Raw genomic sequence first — 15,766 nt, forward strand, 5'->3', positions numbered from 1 at the left:
AGGCAGCCCCCAGAGATGCCCACAGGGACCCCAAGATGCTTGCAGTTATCCTTGGCTCTTCCGCTGGCCGCTGCCCACCTGGCATCAGCCCAGTATGTATGAGTCGGCCCATCAATCCCGGTGTTGCCAGGACAACTGGGGATGGGAGCAGGGGCCCTGGGGGTGGGCAGGGGTGGGCACTGCAGGCAGCTGTCTCCTGCATCTGGCACCTGCACACAGCTGAGGCCTCACACAGTCGAGAGGATCCTCCCCGCTCCCCTCAGACCCCCTCCCCCTCTTTCTTGCCTCCTAGGACACTTGCTGCTAGAGGCTTAGGCAAATATTTAAAGGAGTAGTTGGGGGGTGAGGAGGGTGGTGGGAGCAAACATTTCCTTCCTTCTCTCTTCCTCCTACCCCAGCTTCTCAGGGGCTCTCAGCTCAGATGCCATGCTGTTGTGCAACCTGGAGGCTAAAGGCCCCCGAGGGGAAGTGGAGGCCCTTGTGGGGACAAGCAACCTGCCAGGGCTGGAGAGTTGGGAGTCTGCTCATGATCAAACAGCAGGGCCAAGTGTGAGGAAGCCCCCAGGCAAAGGTCAGAAATTGGGGTGAACTATTGGAGTTGCATTACAAGGAAGATAAGGGAGTGAGACCAAGAGAGGAGCAAGGTGTGGGCTCAGACTTACACACTCATGAAAGTTTAGAGGTGAAGGCGCCTTAGGGCGCCCCTGGTCCAACCAGCAGAGGGCAACCTGAGAGAAAGGATGCCAATGTTAGGTCTGATCAAAGAATCAAATCGATACCCCCTCCCCTGGGAACCAACCTTTAGGCTACTTCACAATGGACATTCCACTTGCTTAGAACACATTCCACTTGCTAAGACCATTACCTCTCCCCTCTGGAGTTTCCCAGAATCTGGACCTGCACAGAGAATTCTCAGCCCAGAAAAAGCCTACCTAGAGCTCTTTAAAAACCTCTGACTCCCAGTCTTTGGTGGCTGGCACCATTCTGGGGCTCAGCCCATCTGGTATCCCAGTGACCTAATAAATTCATAATTCTTTACCCCTTTTGGCCTTGTTTGTTCCTCCTTTGGTGACCCTAATAGCTGCCATTAGTAGACTTGATTTAGCACAATGAAGCAACAGAGCTGGCTTTGGGGAAAGAATAGGAAACAAGAGATAAAGAAAGATAGACAAGGAAGGTCCACAAAGTGAATTCCATTTGAGTGAGAAATGTTCTCAGGGCAGATTTAGGATCAGAAGATATAAAAAGAGTGCAGGGAGGAAGGGTGATGGCAGCACCAAGCAAGTGGGCTGATGCAAGGATGAGGAGATTGAGTCCATCAGTCACCATACCCATCCCTGTATACGCCTGTCTGGGCTCAAGAAGGCAGTGTCAGGCATAGAATCTGCTGTCAAAAGCCTTCAGCTGGATCTATGACAATGGCTCGCCATTCACTTGACACAGAAGACCCCACTAAATCACGCAAATCAAAAGGTTCACATCTCCATGATCACCTATTTCTTAATCCTCACCTGAAGATACATTTTTATTGGTTCTAGCTAGAGAGGAAAGGAGAGGGGGAGAGGGGGTGGAGGGAGGAGAAAGAGAGAGAGGGGGAGAGAGAGAGAGAGAGAGAGAGAGAGAGAGAGAGAGAGAGATCAATCCATCATACATGCCCCGACTAGGATCAAACCTGAAACCTAGGTATGTGCTCCGACCGGGAATCGAACCCGCAACCTTTTTGGTGTATGGGATGATGCTCCCACCAACTGAGCCACCCGGCCAGGGATTCATGTTCACTTTTAAAATGTTCACGAAACTACTCCCACCACCAAGAAGGGTATGAATATCCAAAAAGCCATCAAGTATCTGAAGGATGTCACTTGACAGAAGCAGTGTGTGCCATTCTGTGGTTACAATGTTGGAGTAGGTAGGTGTGCCCAATCCAAACAGTGGGGCTGGACACAGGGTCAGTGGCCCAAAAGGAGTACTGAATTTTTATTGCACAAGCTTAAAAATGAAGAGAGTTATGTTGAACCACAGGGTTTCGAAGTAGATTCTCTGGTCATTGAGCACATCCAGATGAACAAAGCCCCCAAGAGGGGGTGCAGACATCACAGAGCTCTTGGGCAGAGGAACCCCTAGGTGAGCTCCCCCTCCCACAGTGAGATGAGCTTACTGGAAAAGAGCAGTTGTCCCTGAACTGCAAGAGAAGGTTGTACAGAATAAAAAAAGACATCCTGGAAGAAATTGAAGAAACAAAAATGTACGACCCAGGAATACATTTAGCATAAAATAAATGCAAATAAAATAAAAGCGTTGGGGGAAATGGGGGTGGGAGGGAGACCCTTCAGCTTACAAACTAACCCATAGCAAAGAATGAAAATCGTCAGGTTAGTACATAAGCATTTGTCACCAGAGGAGACAGAGTATTCAGAATTGGGAAAAGAATGGCTAGGGGGCAAGTCTGAGGTTAGATACGGAAGTGTGGGTGACAGGGAGGCAGGTAGAGTATTTCAAGTGAAAATCTGATGCTCCAAGAGAATTTATGAACCATTCATGAGCCCCCACACCGATGCCTTCAGCGGTGTCCCCTCTGGGTCCACAGGCACTTTCTCCTCACTCCCCACCCTGGAGCTCATCCCTGCTTGGGGGAAATTCTGTTGCGGAAAGTGATGGACTCCCCATTGTGGCAGACTCTTGGCTTCCTGAGCGGTTCAGCCTGGCAGGAGAACAGTCGGAGCCACAGGACTTCAAGGGCAGGTGCCAGCTAGAAAGGCAGGCACGCCAGGAAGACACCCATCGTGAGAGGCACAGATTGCCCAAGGGCAAGTTTGCTCAGCTCACCCAGCTTTGCTCTTGCTGGGGCCAAGAGGACTCATGTGCCAGGGCCAAGGGCCCTTGGGTGCTCTTGCAGCTGGCTTATCAGGGCCTTGGTGCTGGAGGGCCAGGAACAAACAGGCTTCAAAGCCAAGGACTTGGCTGGCAGATGAGGGCCGGTCCTTCACCTCTGTCCCCTCTCCCTACCAGCACATATAAGACCCTAGTCCCATTTGGGAGTTGAGGAGGGGAAGGTGCCTGCAGCAAGATGGATGTGGGCAGCAAAGAGGTCTTGATGGAGAGCCCGCCGGTGAGTGTGATCATGTGTGGGTGCATGTATGTGGTGGGCCCTGCCGCCTCCAACCTGTTTCCTCATCCAAATTCATGTACCCAATCAAGCTAGAACTGTGCTAAGTTAGGGCAGGGACGTCAACCACTAAAGACAGAGTCCCTGAGGGAGACAGACGTGGCAGCTAGTGATTCCAATACAAGTGGAAAGAGCTGAAGAGGACACTGAGTAGGGAGACATCACTTGAGCCTCCACAGAGAAAATGGCATTCGAGCTGGCTCCAGAATAAGTAGGAGCTCCCAGGTGTGGAAGGAGGAAGGCACTGCAGGAAGAAGGGTGGTATTAATAAAGGCACGGAGGTGTGGGAGAACATGGGTTATTTGGGGAATGGAGAGGGACTGGGCATGGCTGGGGTGCCAGGGGTTTGGAGGAAACAGCAGGAGATATGACTGGTGAAGAGGCTCTCCTGGGTCTCTCCAAGTGAAATCTCACTTCTAACCATCTATGAGTTTATTGGAATCCAGGGCACCTCTTCCAGTCTTCTCTGATCTCCTCGTCCCTCCTCTCCACATTCATAGCATTGGTGGCCCAGCCCTGGAAGGGTGTGGGAAGGTGTTCAACCTGCGCAGGGAGGAGAGGGGGCATCCTCATGACTTCACACCTGTCTCCTCCCTGCCCTACCACATCAGGACTACTCAGCAGCCCCCCAGGGCCGGTTCCGGATCCCCTGCTGCCCTGTGCACCTCAAACGCCTTCTCATCGTGGTCGTGGTGGTGGTCCTTGTCGTCGTGGTGATTGTAGGGGCCCTGCTCATGGGTCTTCACATGAGCCAGAAACATACTGAGATGGTGAGCAGGCCTAGGATGGGGTGGGCAGCCAGTATAGGACATGTCTGAGAGGTGGGATGGGCAGATAGCAAACTGCCCAAGAGAAATGACAGGAGAAGGCAAGGGACACCTCATGGAAGGACAGAGGCAGGAACAGGGTGGCAAACCTGTCCTGGGCTTTTCCACCAGGCCCCTGCCCCTGCCCCATAGTGGGAGACCTGGTCCCTCCAGCACCTGGTTCCCCTCAGCCTCTCTGAGCTGTCAGGGAAGAAGGAATTAGTTGGAGTACAGAGGACTGAGGATGGGCATGAGTACCAAAGAGATAAGTGGGGAAAGAGGAATGCCGGCAGCACTATGCCCTCCCTCAGGTCCTGGAGATGAGCATCGCGGGGCCGGAAGCCCAGCAACGCCTGGCCCTGAGTGAGCGTGCCGGCACCACTGCCACCTTCTTCATTGGCTCCACTGGCATCGTAGTGTATGACTACCAGCGGGTGGGTATGCCTGGACCTCTTGACCTTGGGCCTGGGGGACCAATGGCAAGATTCCCCTAGACCCATCCAGCTGTGATACTTCAAAGAAATCCATCTCTCCTCAACCCCCAGCCTTTTACCTCCCCTGGGTATGCCTGCACCCCAGCTTTCAGCATGGCTCCTGCCTGTGCCCAACCTAGAGGGAGAGGACCCAGAAGAAGGGTTAGAGAGTGAGCAAGGCAGGGCCTTCCTGAATGAACTCTGGGTTCCTGTGCCCAGCTCCTGATTGCCTACAAGCCAGCCCCGGGAACCTGCTGCTACATCATGAAGATGGCTCCAGAGAGCATCCCCAGCCTCGAGGCTCTCACTAGGAAGCTCCAGAACCTCCAGGTGGGTGCGAGGGTGAGGAGCAGGCTGTCTCCCACCCAGGACTGCTGGGAGGAACACCTGAGGTGATGGCTATTTGTCACCTGTAAAGCACGACTCCTGGTAGGCTGCCAGGTGAGTGCCCCTCTCTAGACTCACCTGCATCACACCTTCCCTACCTATTCCCCATTCCTGCCACACCACCCACCACCAAGCTGCTGAACCCACATACCACCTGGGGGCTTCTGACTCCAGTACAGCCCCCTCTTTACTGGTCAGAGAGATCGCCGGACACACCTGAGGTCCCACATGAAGGGCCTCGAGTAAGACAGCAACTCAGTTCCCACACTCGGCTCCAAATCGGGTGTTCTTTCCAGGTCAAGCCTGCAGTGCCCCACTCTGAGCTGGGCCAGGCGGAGGGTCATGACCCTGGCTCGGAGTCCTCCAGGAACCTGGATTTCCTGGGCCCCACCCTCAGCACCCTGTGTGGCGAGGTGCCCCTCTACTACATCTAGGCCTCTCAGGTGAGCAGGTGTGACCACAAGAGCACCGGAGAACCAGTGCCAAAGGAAGGCTTGGCCACCTTGCCTTGTCAGCTGACCTGGCACAGGGGGATCCATTGAGGCCTGTCACTTAGGGAGATCAGGGGAGGGAAGGTCCACAGACATTCTCAGCCCCTCTCCCCCAACCCCTCTCCCTCACATAATAAACAGTGTTTCTTTGCTTCACAGAGCCTGCGGACCCCCAAAAGGGACAGGAAAGATCTGTGAGCAAAGGGTCTTGGAAAAACAGGCAGGAAGCTGCTCCTGCTACACCATAGGGACTGGCCCTGGAGTAAGGAGCTGTAGGGAGAGGTGGCAGCCAGCCGGGGAGAGGTGGCTACTAGGGGCCAGGGGACCTATCACACAAAAATAAAGCAGCCTGATTGAAAAATAAATGGTGTTCCTCCTCTCTAGTCCCACAGCCCTGGTCCTGCTCTTGGTGGGGGCGGGCTAGGGGAAGGATAGGGCCTTGGGGAGCAAAGGGGGCTTTCCCAGTCCCCATCCCAGGATGATGGGGAAGAGGGTGCCCGGGGAGCGATCCACGGGCTTTAGGCGCCCTCCAGTGGTGTCTCCCGAGGGAGGGCGAGAGAGAACTCTAGGGACAGGGACCGAGATGGGAGAGAGCGAGGATCCGAGAAGGGACCGAGAGACGCAGGCTGAGAAGCAAGGGCAGAGACCTAGGGACAGCGAGAAAGAGGCGGCGCGAGCGACCTGACAACGTGTCCCGCACCGTGAGCAGCTCCGGCAGGGCGCGCACGGGAGAAGCACCGCTAGAGGGCAGTTGGCGGGGGCGGCCGCCGCTGGCACCCCGACCCGCACCCCTCCCCGGCCCGCGCCCGGCCCCCCAAGCCCCTTCCCAGCGTGGGCCCGCTGTTCGCCTTCCCCGCCCCGGCTGGCGCGGGGCCGGGGCCGGCCGGCGGTTCGCGGTCCCAGCCCCAAGGAGGCCGGACTCCGGGAGAAAACCCGCCCCCCAGCGAGCTCATTTCCCTAAAGGGGGGGGGGGTGAAGGAGGGAGGGAGGGAGAGAAGGAAGGAGAAAAAGAAGGGAAGGGAGCAAACGAGAGGCTGGAGGAGGGAGCGGGCCGGAGCTGGCGGCCGAGGGGCGGGGGACAGGAAGGAGGGCGGCGGGCGCAGGGAAGGAGAGAGGTGGGGAGTGCGGGGGGAGCCGGCGGGCGGGGAGAGCGGCGGGCGGGGAGGGGAGCGCCTCCCCCTCGCCTTCAGCGCTCCGCTTCCCCTCGCCCGCTCCCGCGTCCGAGCGCGACCCGCTGCCGCCGCCGCCGCCACCGCGCCCGCCGCCGCCAGCATGCCCGGCGTGGCCCGCCTGCCGCTGCCGCTGCTGCTCGGGCTGCTGCTGATCCCGCGCCCCGGCCGCCCGCTGGATTTGGCCGACTACACCTATGACCTGGGCGAGGAGGACGACTCGGAGCCCCTTAACTACAAAGACCCCTGCAAGGCGGGTAGGCGTCCCTCATCCTGCGGCCTTCGGGGCGCGAGGGCCGGCGGGGGCCGGCCGGGCCAGGAGGCGCGAGCTGCCGGGGGTTCGGGTTGGGGGAGGACGGTCCGGTGTGGGAATGCTGGAGCTGCCTGGTTGGCAATGCTGTGGGGAACAAAAGAAGGAGGGAAAGAGGGAGGGGAAGTTTGGGGGACTTTTAAGACTGAACTTTTGGGCCGTTTGTGGAAGCCGATGCCTGTTGTCTTCCTAGAGGATTCCTGGGGGCAAGCTCCTTGGGTCCTGAGAGAAACCTGCAGCCAAGGAGGCTTTTCCTCCTGCAGGAAACTTTTCTGGCCAAACGAGAGAGAGAGAGAGAGAGAGAGAGAGAGAGAGAGAGAGAGAGAGAGAGAGAGAGAGAGAGAGAGAGAGAGAGACACTTCTCCCTAGTCTCTGGCTCTAGGACATTGATGTTTTCCAGCCTGTCTGTCTGGGCTGCCCTGGGAATGCACATCTGTCTCCTGGGTCCCGGATTTGGGATGGCCTGCATCTCCAAGGAGCAGGTCTCCTGAGGCCCCCCACCCAGCACAAGTGGAAGAAGGTTTTTCAAGGGATCCTCTGAAATCATGGTCCCTGGGTGTCTCAGGGGTCCCCACCAGCACAGCAGCCTTTCTGGGGCAGAGGAGACAGCTGTCAAAATCAGAGAAGCCAGGGCAGGAGGGGACTTACCTCTGCCCCTGTGTGCCAGGAGCTCCCACCAAGGCCCAGCTGCGGGGAAACACAGAAAACTCAAGACACTGCATATCAGCTCTCTCAGGCCATAGACACTGGAGAGAGTTATTAGCTGAGGTCAGGGCCCGGGGTGTGTGTGTGTGTGTGTGTGTGTGTGTGTGTGTTTTCTTTGTCCATGAAGACTCTGTGTAACCTCTTCACTCCTGCTAGGCCCAGAGAGGTCCTGCCCCAGTAGTGACCAGGTGGCCAGGCACTCCGGCTATTTGCCTGATCTGATGACCCTGGACAGGCTGCTTGGGACAAGAGAACACACAGGGCATAAGATATCAGAACCTTCCCTTGACTTCCTGCCTCTGACTTCAGCCTTCCTCCAAATAGCCAGAGCCAGAGGCAGTGAGTGGCACAGCTCCTGGACTTCTAGGAGTGCCCGTGTGTGGCGCAAGGGGTGGGAGGGTGGCAGGTTGCTGGAGTCCTGACTCTGGGGACTCATCTTTGGGTGGATGGATCACGGAAAACTGCAGAATAGGAACCCCTTCCTGTGGGAAGAGGAGAAACCGAATCCCTCTGCCCTTCTTCCTCCACCCCTGCTGGGCTGTGGGTAAACCACGGAGTTAGCTGTCATCTTTCTCACTGGGCTTTGAGTGGGCGTGAGGCTAAGTGGACAGAGCGTGGGCAGGCAGACCTAGCTGTCAATCCTGGATCCTCAACTCATGAGGTATACCACCTTGGGGATGTTAATTAGCATCTGTGAACTTCACTTTTCTCACCTGTAAAATGGAATTGACAGTACACCTCTCTGCAGAGTGGGTGGTAAGGGGTAAATATGAGAACATATATAACACACTTATTACAGCTTAACACACACTAAATAAATAATAAATAAGCACTAAATAAATGTTGGCTGTCTACTCCGTTTTCTGTGTCCCACACTCTCACTTCTTCTTCTTCTTCTTTTTTTTTTTTTTGGAGCGGATTGGCTTAGTTTTCAGGAAAAGTGAGTGTCCCCCTGACTCTGTCTTTTGTCACTTACTCACTCAACTGATCTACATTTACTGAATGCCTAATATGTGTCAGGCCCTGGGCTTGAAGTTGTGGGAGACACAGAGAAATGTCAGGCATAGCCCCTGCCCTCAAGGACCTTGCTGTCCAGGAGGGGACAATACATGGGAAAGTAACCAACAGCACAAGCCAAGATATGTGTGTGCTACCTTGGAGGGAAAGACGCTAAAGGCTCAAGGAGCTTCCTGCCCCTCTACAGCCCGGGTATGGTGGTGGTGGTGGTGGAGAAACAGGGAGCGGAGCAGGCTGGGAAGATTTGGGCGTCTTCATGGAGGAGGCAGGCTGGAGCAAGGCCTTAAAGAATGGGTAGGAAGTCAATCTGACATATTTCACTACTAGTTGGAAGTTGGGAGTGATTTTCAGAGCAGCAGGAGGCTGAGGGCTTTATCCCCAGTCTCAGATTTCATGTTAGGGTGGGGCTGGCTGACTTGGAACTTCAAACAAGGGTTCTGGAGAAAGCTCTACACTAGGGTGAAGTGAGGCTGGTGGGGAGCTGGGCCAGGCCTGAGGGTGGCTGAGAGGGCCCAAGAGTCTGACAAGGCCAAGAATCAGGGTCAGATCAGGCCTCCCTCCTGGGTGTGACTGGTATAGCCCTGCCTCCCACCAGAATCCTTAAGACCCCACACCCACATCCTCAAACCTCAGGTCCCCAGGCTCTTTTCTCTGTTTCTCCTGCCAGGCCCTGCCTCTTGCTCCCTCTGATCCCTGACCTCCAGGTTGGAGGTGGCTCTGCAGGCATCCCTCATTTTCCTGGGCTTTGCAGATATTGTGTTTTTAACAAATTGCAAGTTTGTGACACCCTATGTCAAGCAAGTCTATCAGTGCCATTTTCCCAATAGACTCAGATGATTGTTAGCATTTTTTAGTATTAAAATATTTTCAATTAAGGTATGTACATTTTTAGACACAACACTATTGCACACTTAATAGACTACAATATAGTGTAAACATAACTTTTATATGCCCTGAGAAACCAAAATTTTCGCGTGACTCGCTTTATTGTGGTATTGACTTTATTGCGGTGGTCTGGAACTAAATCTGCAATATCTCCAAGGTATGCCTGAACTTCCTTTGGATGCACCTGATGTGCCTGCTTACCCCTGCTCACATGACCCTCCCCAGGTCTCTCCTCTTCCTGCTCCTCCTCCTTGCACACAGAGGACCAAGAATGAAAGCCCCATTGATTCTCCTGGCTCACCTGCAATCTCTCAGGATAGCCAGGCTGCTTCATTTGAGGTCACCTCTTGCTATTACTGTCAGACACAACACAATTTGCCCTTACTGCAGACACAACTCTGCAGTAAGGGCAAAATTAAGACCCTTCATGCCCTGGAGAGGTTTCTGGGTCTTCTGGGCAAAACCAGAGCAATAGGCAGGACACTGAACTGGTCTTTGTGTGTGTGCTGGGAGCTGGTTTCATTGAGCACCACCCCCCCTCCCTCTTTTACTCACTCACTCTTGCCCAGGGAGATTGCAAGTCCTGATTTCGTCTATGTTAGGTTGCCAGACCATCAAGGGGTTCCTTACCCGAGACACCCAGCTCCATGTGGCTGCCCGGGTGACTTGGCAGGACTCTGGGAGAGACTTGGAGGCAGGAATTGGGACCCAGTTGCTCCCATAAGCAGGGAAAACCATAGGACTGCTCCCTAGCCAGCGAGGGCCTTACTTCAGCCTCACCTGGCACCTCAGAGGTCTGCTTTGGGAGGTGAGGTGGGCCATTAGCTCACCAGCCCTCATCACCACCCTCACCCCGGAAGCCTCGCGGCCCAGCCTCAGAGGAATAGGTTCCAAGTTTAGGATGCTGCAATCTCTTCTGTTGCCAGACCACATTCCCCCTCCAGACACTCTGAATGAATCACCTACCCATTTGTGCCCCTGCCCCCTGAGTCACCTTCTCTTTTATGTGCCCCAAGGGAGGCGGAAAAGACTTACAATCTCCCTGGGCTCCAGATGGAGGCAAACCAATGGGACTCCCCAGGGAGAAGGAACTCTCAAATAGTCTGGTTTCTCCAGAGATTTGGGGGGAAGAGGGAGGAGTAGAATATGTTATTCCTCAGGCCACTAAGGACCTCCTAAGGATATCCAGAGGAATCGACTAATTACCTATCTATCTCCCACACACACTATTTCTAAATGTGCCCTTCTCCTTCGATGGCATGGCATAGGAAGTGGGGTATGCACGTACAGTTATTTGCGTGCACGAAAATACTAGGGCTTACACAGGAAAGTGGTTGAGTGTGTTTTTGCACATTTGTGGATGTGCCCCTGGTTTGTGGGCAAGTCTTCTCTTCAACTATCCATGTGTGTACTCCCGAGTGCATGTGTGTGCAAATATGCCCCTGTGCATAGTGGACAGTTGTGATTAAGTACAAACATTTGTGGGAGCTTGAACATGCCTTGTCCCAGCTAGAAGCTTGCATCTCTGTGATGGACCTGTGTATGCCCAGTGCACATGGTGTTGGGGTTTCATCTCACCAGACAGCTCCTCTCCGTCCCCTCCTAAAGAGGTGCCTTGCCACACCCCAGAGGAAGAGACTGTAAAGTTGGGGGTGGGGTTGGGAAGGTAATGGGGGGATGAGGACAAATATGTAATACCTTAACCAATAAAGAAATTAAAATGCAAAAAAAAAAGAGACTGTAAAGTCAAGAGGCCAACTTGAAGGATGGGCCCATGGGGTCCAGTGGGCTCTCCTCTTTTCTCTCCTACTCCTGAGACCTAGTGATGGAGCAGCCATGAGTGCTGCTGGCTGGTTTACAGCCAGGAAACAAAACAAAAACTTTTGATTCCATGTTGAAAACAACTACTATCCTGACCTTGACCCCAGGGCTTTTTTCTATAAAAGGAGGGGAGTCCTGGACTCCCCAGCATCCAGATTTCCTAGAGTCCCCAGTGGGGATCTCAAATGGGCAGGGCCTTCAGGCCTAGCTCCTGGCCATCAGGCTCTCCTGCCCACCTCATCTCTCCCCGCCCCCACAGTTCCCACGCATTCTTCAGTCATGACATCCCCACCCCAGGGCACTGGCTATGCAGACGAGCTCTGTGGCCAGCCCAGGGCCTGTCCAGCCTTCCACTGACCTCCTCATTGCCCTAGTCCCACAGGCCAGCACAGTTCTGAGCACTTGAGCTTCACCTCAGCCAGGAGGCCCCTGTGGGTGAACCAGTGTTCCCTCAGAAAGTGGAGAGCTGAACTGGAACTTATGGGATTGTTATTAGGGTGATATTAACAGTGTCCATTTAGTGGGTGATTACTATGCTCCAGGCTTTGTGCTAGGTGCTTCATTTACATGCCTTCTTTCATGTCAATAAATCCTAGGAGATAGATTCTTCTATTAGCTCCTCTAAATATAAGAGAAAATTGAGGTTTAGAAGAGTCTATATGACTTGTCAGCCAGAAGTAGCCAAGTTAGGATTCAAAGACAGATTTGCCTGACTCCAGAGACCTTGCTCTTTGTTGCTATGTCCAAAGAGGAGTCTAAATGTCCAGCCACATGTGTATATGTGATGTCCATGGGTGTGGGTGCGTGAGCCCGGAAGCACAGTGCCTGGGGGTGTTCGTGTGGCCTGTGAGGGCCTGTGTGAATGTTGGCATGTAGAAACCCACCACTGCTCCCTTGGGATGTACCTCCCATCCCATATCCTTGCTAAGGCTACTTTTGCATGTCAGCTGAGAAGTGTCTTCTGCTGCTGTCCCATCAGTTGCTGAGCCAGGGGTAGCATTTTAAATAAGAGAATCTTTTCCATGTGGTGGAAGAGATATTGGGTCATTTATGGGCTGGTGACTTTGGACAAGTCATTTCCCCTCTTAGGCCCAAGTATTCTGATCTCTAAAGTCAGGGAGGTTAGCCCTGGCTGATTTGACTCAGTGGATAGAGCATCGGCCTATGGACTGAAGGGTCCCAGGTTCGATTCCGGTCAAGGGCACATGCCCAGGTTGCGGGCTTGATCCCCAGTGGGGGGCATGAAGGAGGCAGCCAATTGGTGATTCTCTTTCATTGTTGATGTTTCTATCTCTCTCTTCCTCTCTGAAATCAATAAAGATATATTTTTTAAAAAGAATATAAAAAAAATAAAGTCAGGGAGGTTATCACTCCATGAGTTTGTAATGGGACACTCCTAGGCAAATGCATGTGTGGAGTATGGCTTAATGGGCTTGTACTGGGTGGGCCAGGATTAAATGAATGCATTAATGTGAAAGTACTTTGTCAACTGGAAAACGCCACACAAATTTCAACAGACATTTACTAGTATACAGGCATCATTATCGCTACTGTTACTGGCTCAATGAGTTCAGAACTTACAGGCAGTTTGTGTGTGCTGGAGCTTGTGCATGTGTGGTTTTTGGGACTGTCTGTGACCGTGTATTTTTTGTGTGTCTGAGTGTCTGTTTTTGTATATATGTATTTACATTTATGGGTTTTACAAAAGTAATGACCTTGAGTGCAGTAAGCACTGAACTGGGAACCAGGAGGCCTGAATTATAAATCCTGCCTGTCTAGTGTCTATCAGCATGGTCTTGGTTAAATCATTTCCCTTCTGGGCCTCAGTTTCTGTAAAAGGGAGAGCCGACCTCGATAACTACTCAGGTCACTCCCACACTCTGCTGATCCAGCTCTAGGTCACAGCTACAGAAGAGTGTGGATCTGTGAGCACATGTTTGCAGGCCCAAAGAATAGCAACGTGATGCTTCACCCGGACCAATTATCCAGTGCCATGCACCTTTCAGGGAGGTGCGGGCACTGGTCATGTGTGCAGGGGTGTTTCTGTGACTTTGAGGAGCTCTGTGTCTAATGGTATGGGTGTGGATGTCACCCTGTGTCTGTAGGAGCACTAACATTGTGTGTCTTGATTCTGTGTGTGTGTGTGTGTGTGTGTGTGTGTGTGTGTCCACCCGGCTGGCCATCTGGGGAGGAGAAACCTGTGTGTGTGCAAGGCCTCAAGGTTGAAACAACTTGTGTCATGCTGCCCATCAGGCCCCTGTAGCACTGGGATGAGAAGCAGATGTTGCCAGGGTGGAGCTGTAGGAAAACTGCCCTCTGCTCCGCCTCCTGCACACCCCCCGCCCCAACCCCAGCCCTGTGTGAAGCTCACGTCTGAGCTCCTTCCAGAGCGCTCAGCTCTGTGGCCTGTTTCCTCTTGCTCCTGATTTCTCAAAAAGCAGATAGACTGTTTAGCCCATCTCTCCAGAAACACTGGGAGCTCCTTCTCCCCAGTACTTTCTTCCTCCAGAGAGGGGACCCTGAGACTGAACAGAAGTCTCTTGAGCTATTAACCCTTTTCCTCCTGGCTGGGAAGCTCCCATCACGTGTCCCGGTCTTCCTAAAGTTCCTATCCCACTTTTTATTCCTATCCTCCCCTCATTATAATTGACACAGCATTTGTGGAGTGATTACCACATGCTCAGCACAGTGCCAAGGTTATGGGCCCATAAAGTAGACACTCTATCATCTGACCTTCTGTTTCCTTCATAGCACCCACCACCGTCTGGAATTCTCAAACTCAGTATTTGTTTACTTGTGTGTTGTTGAAGGTCAGCTCCACGCGAGCAGGGACCTCATCTGTCTTGCTAATCACTGGAGCGGTGCTTGGCCCACAGTGGGTACTTACTAAGTATTTGCAAAAGAACGATGGGATAAATGACATAACTGTATCTTCACGGAGCTAAAGCTCTGCTAGGGGCTGGGCATCATTTCTGCTGGGATTCCAACTAAAAAGGAAGCATGAGTCTCCCAAAAGATCCCAAGTCAGCCCCCACTGTCCTCCTTCCTCAGGGTTAGGAGTAAAGTTGCTGTGGAGGCTGGGGTGTGCCCACAGGTTTGGGGCTGTCAGTTCTGGGTAGGAGGACTCACTCAGCACCTGGCCTCTTCTTTTCCCTCTAGCTGCCTTCCTCGGGGACATCGCCCTGGATGAGGAGGATCTGAGGGCCTTCCAGGTGCAACAGGCCTCGGACTTCAGACAGCGTACGATCCGCAGGTCTTCCATCACAGCGGCAGGTACACTGGGTATGCACTGGCCCTCCTGTGTCTCAGAAATGGGTTCCAGCCCTGGCCGGTTTGGCTCAGTGGATGGAGTATCAGCCTGCGGACTGAGGGGTCCCTGGTTCGGTTCCGGTCAAGGGCATGTACCTTGGTTTCGGGCACATCCCCAGTGGAGGGTGTGCAGGAGGCAGCTGATTGATGTTTCTCTCTCATTGATGTTTCTGACTCTCTATCCCTCTCCCTTCCTCTCTGTAAAAAATCAATTAAAAAAAAAAAAAAAGAAAGAAATAGGTTCCAGAATTGGAGAAATCGGGACCCTCCTGGCCTCCTGGGACAGAGGCCATGAGCTTGAGCCCAGCATAAGGACTTGTCTTCCCTCAGGATATCTTTATCGCTTCCCCCAGACATTCCCAGGAGCTAAGAACTGACCCTTTTGCTTACAGTTTGCAAAGTACTTTCAAAAGCGCTATCTAACTTGACTGTCCCCAACCAACTTCAAAGGTAACTGTTAGGACAACTCCCGCTTTACAGATACAGACACTGAGGTTCACGGAGGTCATGTGACTTGCTCAAAATCACAAAGCTAGTCAGTGGCGGAGCTGGGACAGGAACCAAGCCTCTCACTCCAAATCCAAGGCTCTTCCCTCACCCCCACAATCCCTCCTGGCTTCTCCTCCTGCTCCCACTTTGCAAGCTTCTTGCATCCTCCAAGGCCCATTATAAGAGTGTCTCTTGTGAAAACTTCCCTGATCGCGGCCCACCCCCAGACATAACTGTGCCTTCATTTTCCATGCTCTCTCTGCTCTGTGTTTACATTGCTAGCATCTTACTTATTGCACTACATTGCAACAATTTGTTTGAGTGCCTGTCTTCCCAGCTGGACTCAAAGCTATTCAAGGTCAGGGATGGGTCCTTCTTATTCCTGGATGTGGTCCAAACACCTACCAACCCACCTGGTACTTGTGAATGGGTGAGGGGATGGGAAGGATGATGCCTGGGATCGCTCAGTTCTGTCCAACCTTCTCACTGCCCTGGAGCATGGTCGCTCTCCTATTACCAAAGGGTGCGGATGCTCACCTGGAGCCTATTCTGAGCACGCTTTGGTGGTGCCAGACAGTTGTCTTGTCCAGCCGCCCTTGCATGGGCGGTTCATGGAGTGAAAATCAAACTACCCCAGAGAGCAGCTGGCATTGGAGGATGGCCTGGTAACTAGCAAGTTTTACTCGACCTTAGTGGGAACTAATAGACAGGGGACAACTTGTTCCAGAATTACCTGAG

At 53.3% G+C, this 15,766-nt stretch overlaps 2 protein-coding genes across 4 annotated transcripts in view; both read left to right on the plus strand.

Annotated features, from left to right (window-relative positions):
• Nucleotides 1-3,047: 3,047 nt before the first annotated feature.
• Nucleotides 3,048-5,679, plus strand: SFTPC (surfactant protein C). The gene is made up of 6 exons (XM_080673985.1): nucleotides 3,048-3,109; nucleotides 3,778-3,936; nucleotides 4,284-4,406; nucleotides 4,665-4,775; nucleotides 5,129-5,275; nucleotides 5,483-5,679. Exons 1-5 carry the CDS (start codon nucleotides 3,068-3,070, stop codon nucleotides 5,264-5,266), a joined length of 573 nt encoding a protein of 190 aa, XP_080530111.1. The 5' UTR covers nucleotides 3,048-3,067; the 3' UTR covers nucleotides 5,267-5,275; nucleotides 5,483-5,679.
• A 692-nt stretch (nucleotides 5,680-6,371) lies between these two features.
• BMP1 (bone morphogenetic protein 1) overlaps nucleotides 6,372-15,766 on the plus strand; it is a 39,817-nt gene continuing 30,422 nt past the window's right edge. The window contains exons 1-2 of one of the 3 annotated variants that reach the window (XM_080676041.1): nucleotides 6,372-6,749; nucleotides 14,390-14,512. In XM_080676041.1, coding sequence (XP_080532167.1) covers nucleotides 6,596-6,749; nucleotides 14,390-14,512 — 277 coding nt within the window. In that variant the 5' untranslated portion in view covers nucleotides 6,372-6,595. The remainder of the gene's footprint in view (nucleotides 6,750-14,389; nucleotides 14,513-15,766) is intronic. The other 2 variants (XM_080676040.1, XR_013960980.1) reach the window with 2 other exon arrangements.

This window comes from Plecotus auritus (genome assembly GCF_963455305.1).
Source record: "Plecotus auritus genome assembly, chromosome: 6".
Taxonomy (NCBI): domain Eukaryota; kingdom Metazoa; phylum Chordata; class Mammalia; order Chiroptera; family Vespertilionidae; genus Plecotus; species Plecotus auritus.

Coding starts and splice junctions, on each gene's coding strand:
- SFTPC (XM_080673985.1), top strand. CDS start 3,068: ATGGATGTGGGCAGCAAAGAGGTCTTGATGGAGAGCCCGCCG. Junction 3,110..3,777: donor TCTTGATGGAGAGCCCGCCG/GTGAGTGTGATC, acceptor CTACCACATCAG/GACTACTCAGCAGCCCCCCA. Junction 3,937..4,283: donor GCCAGAAACATACTGAGATG/GTGAGCAGGCCT, acceptor GCCCTCCCTCAG/GTCCTGGAGATGAGCATCGC.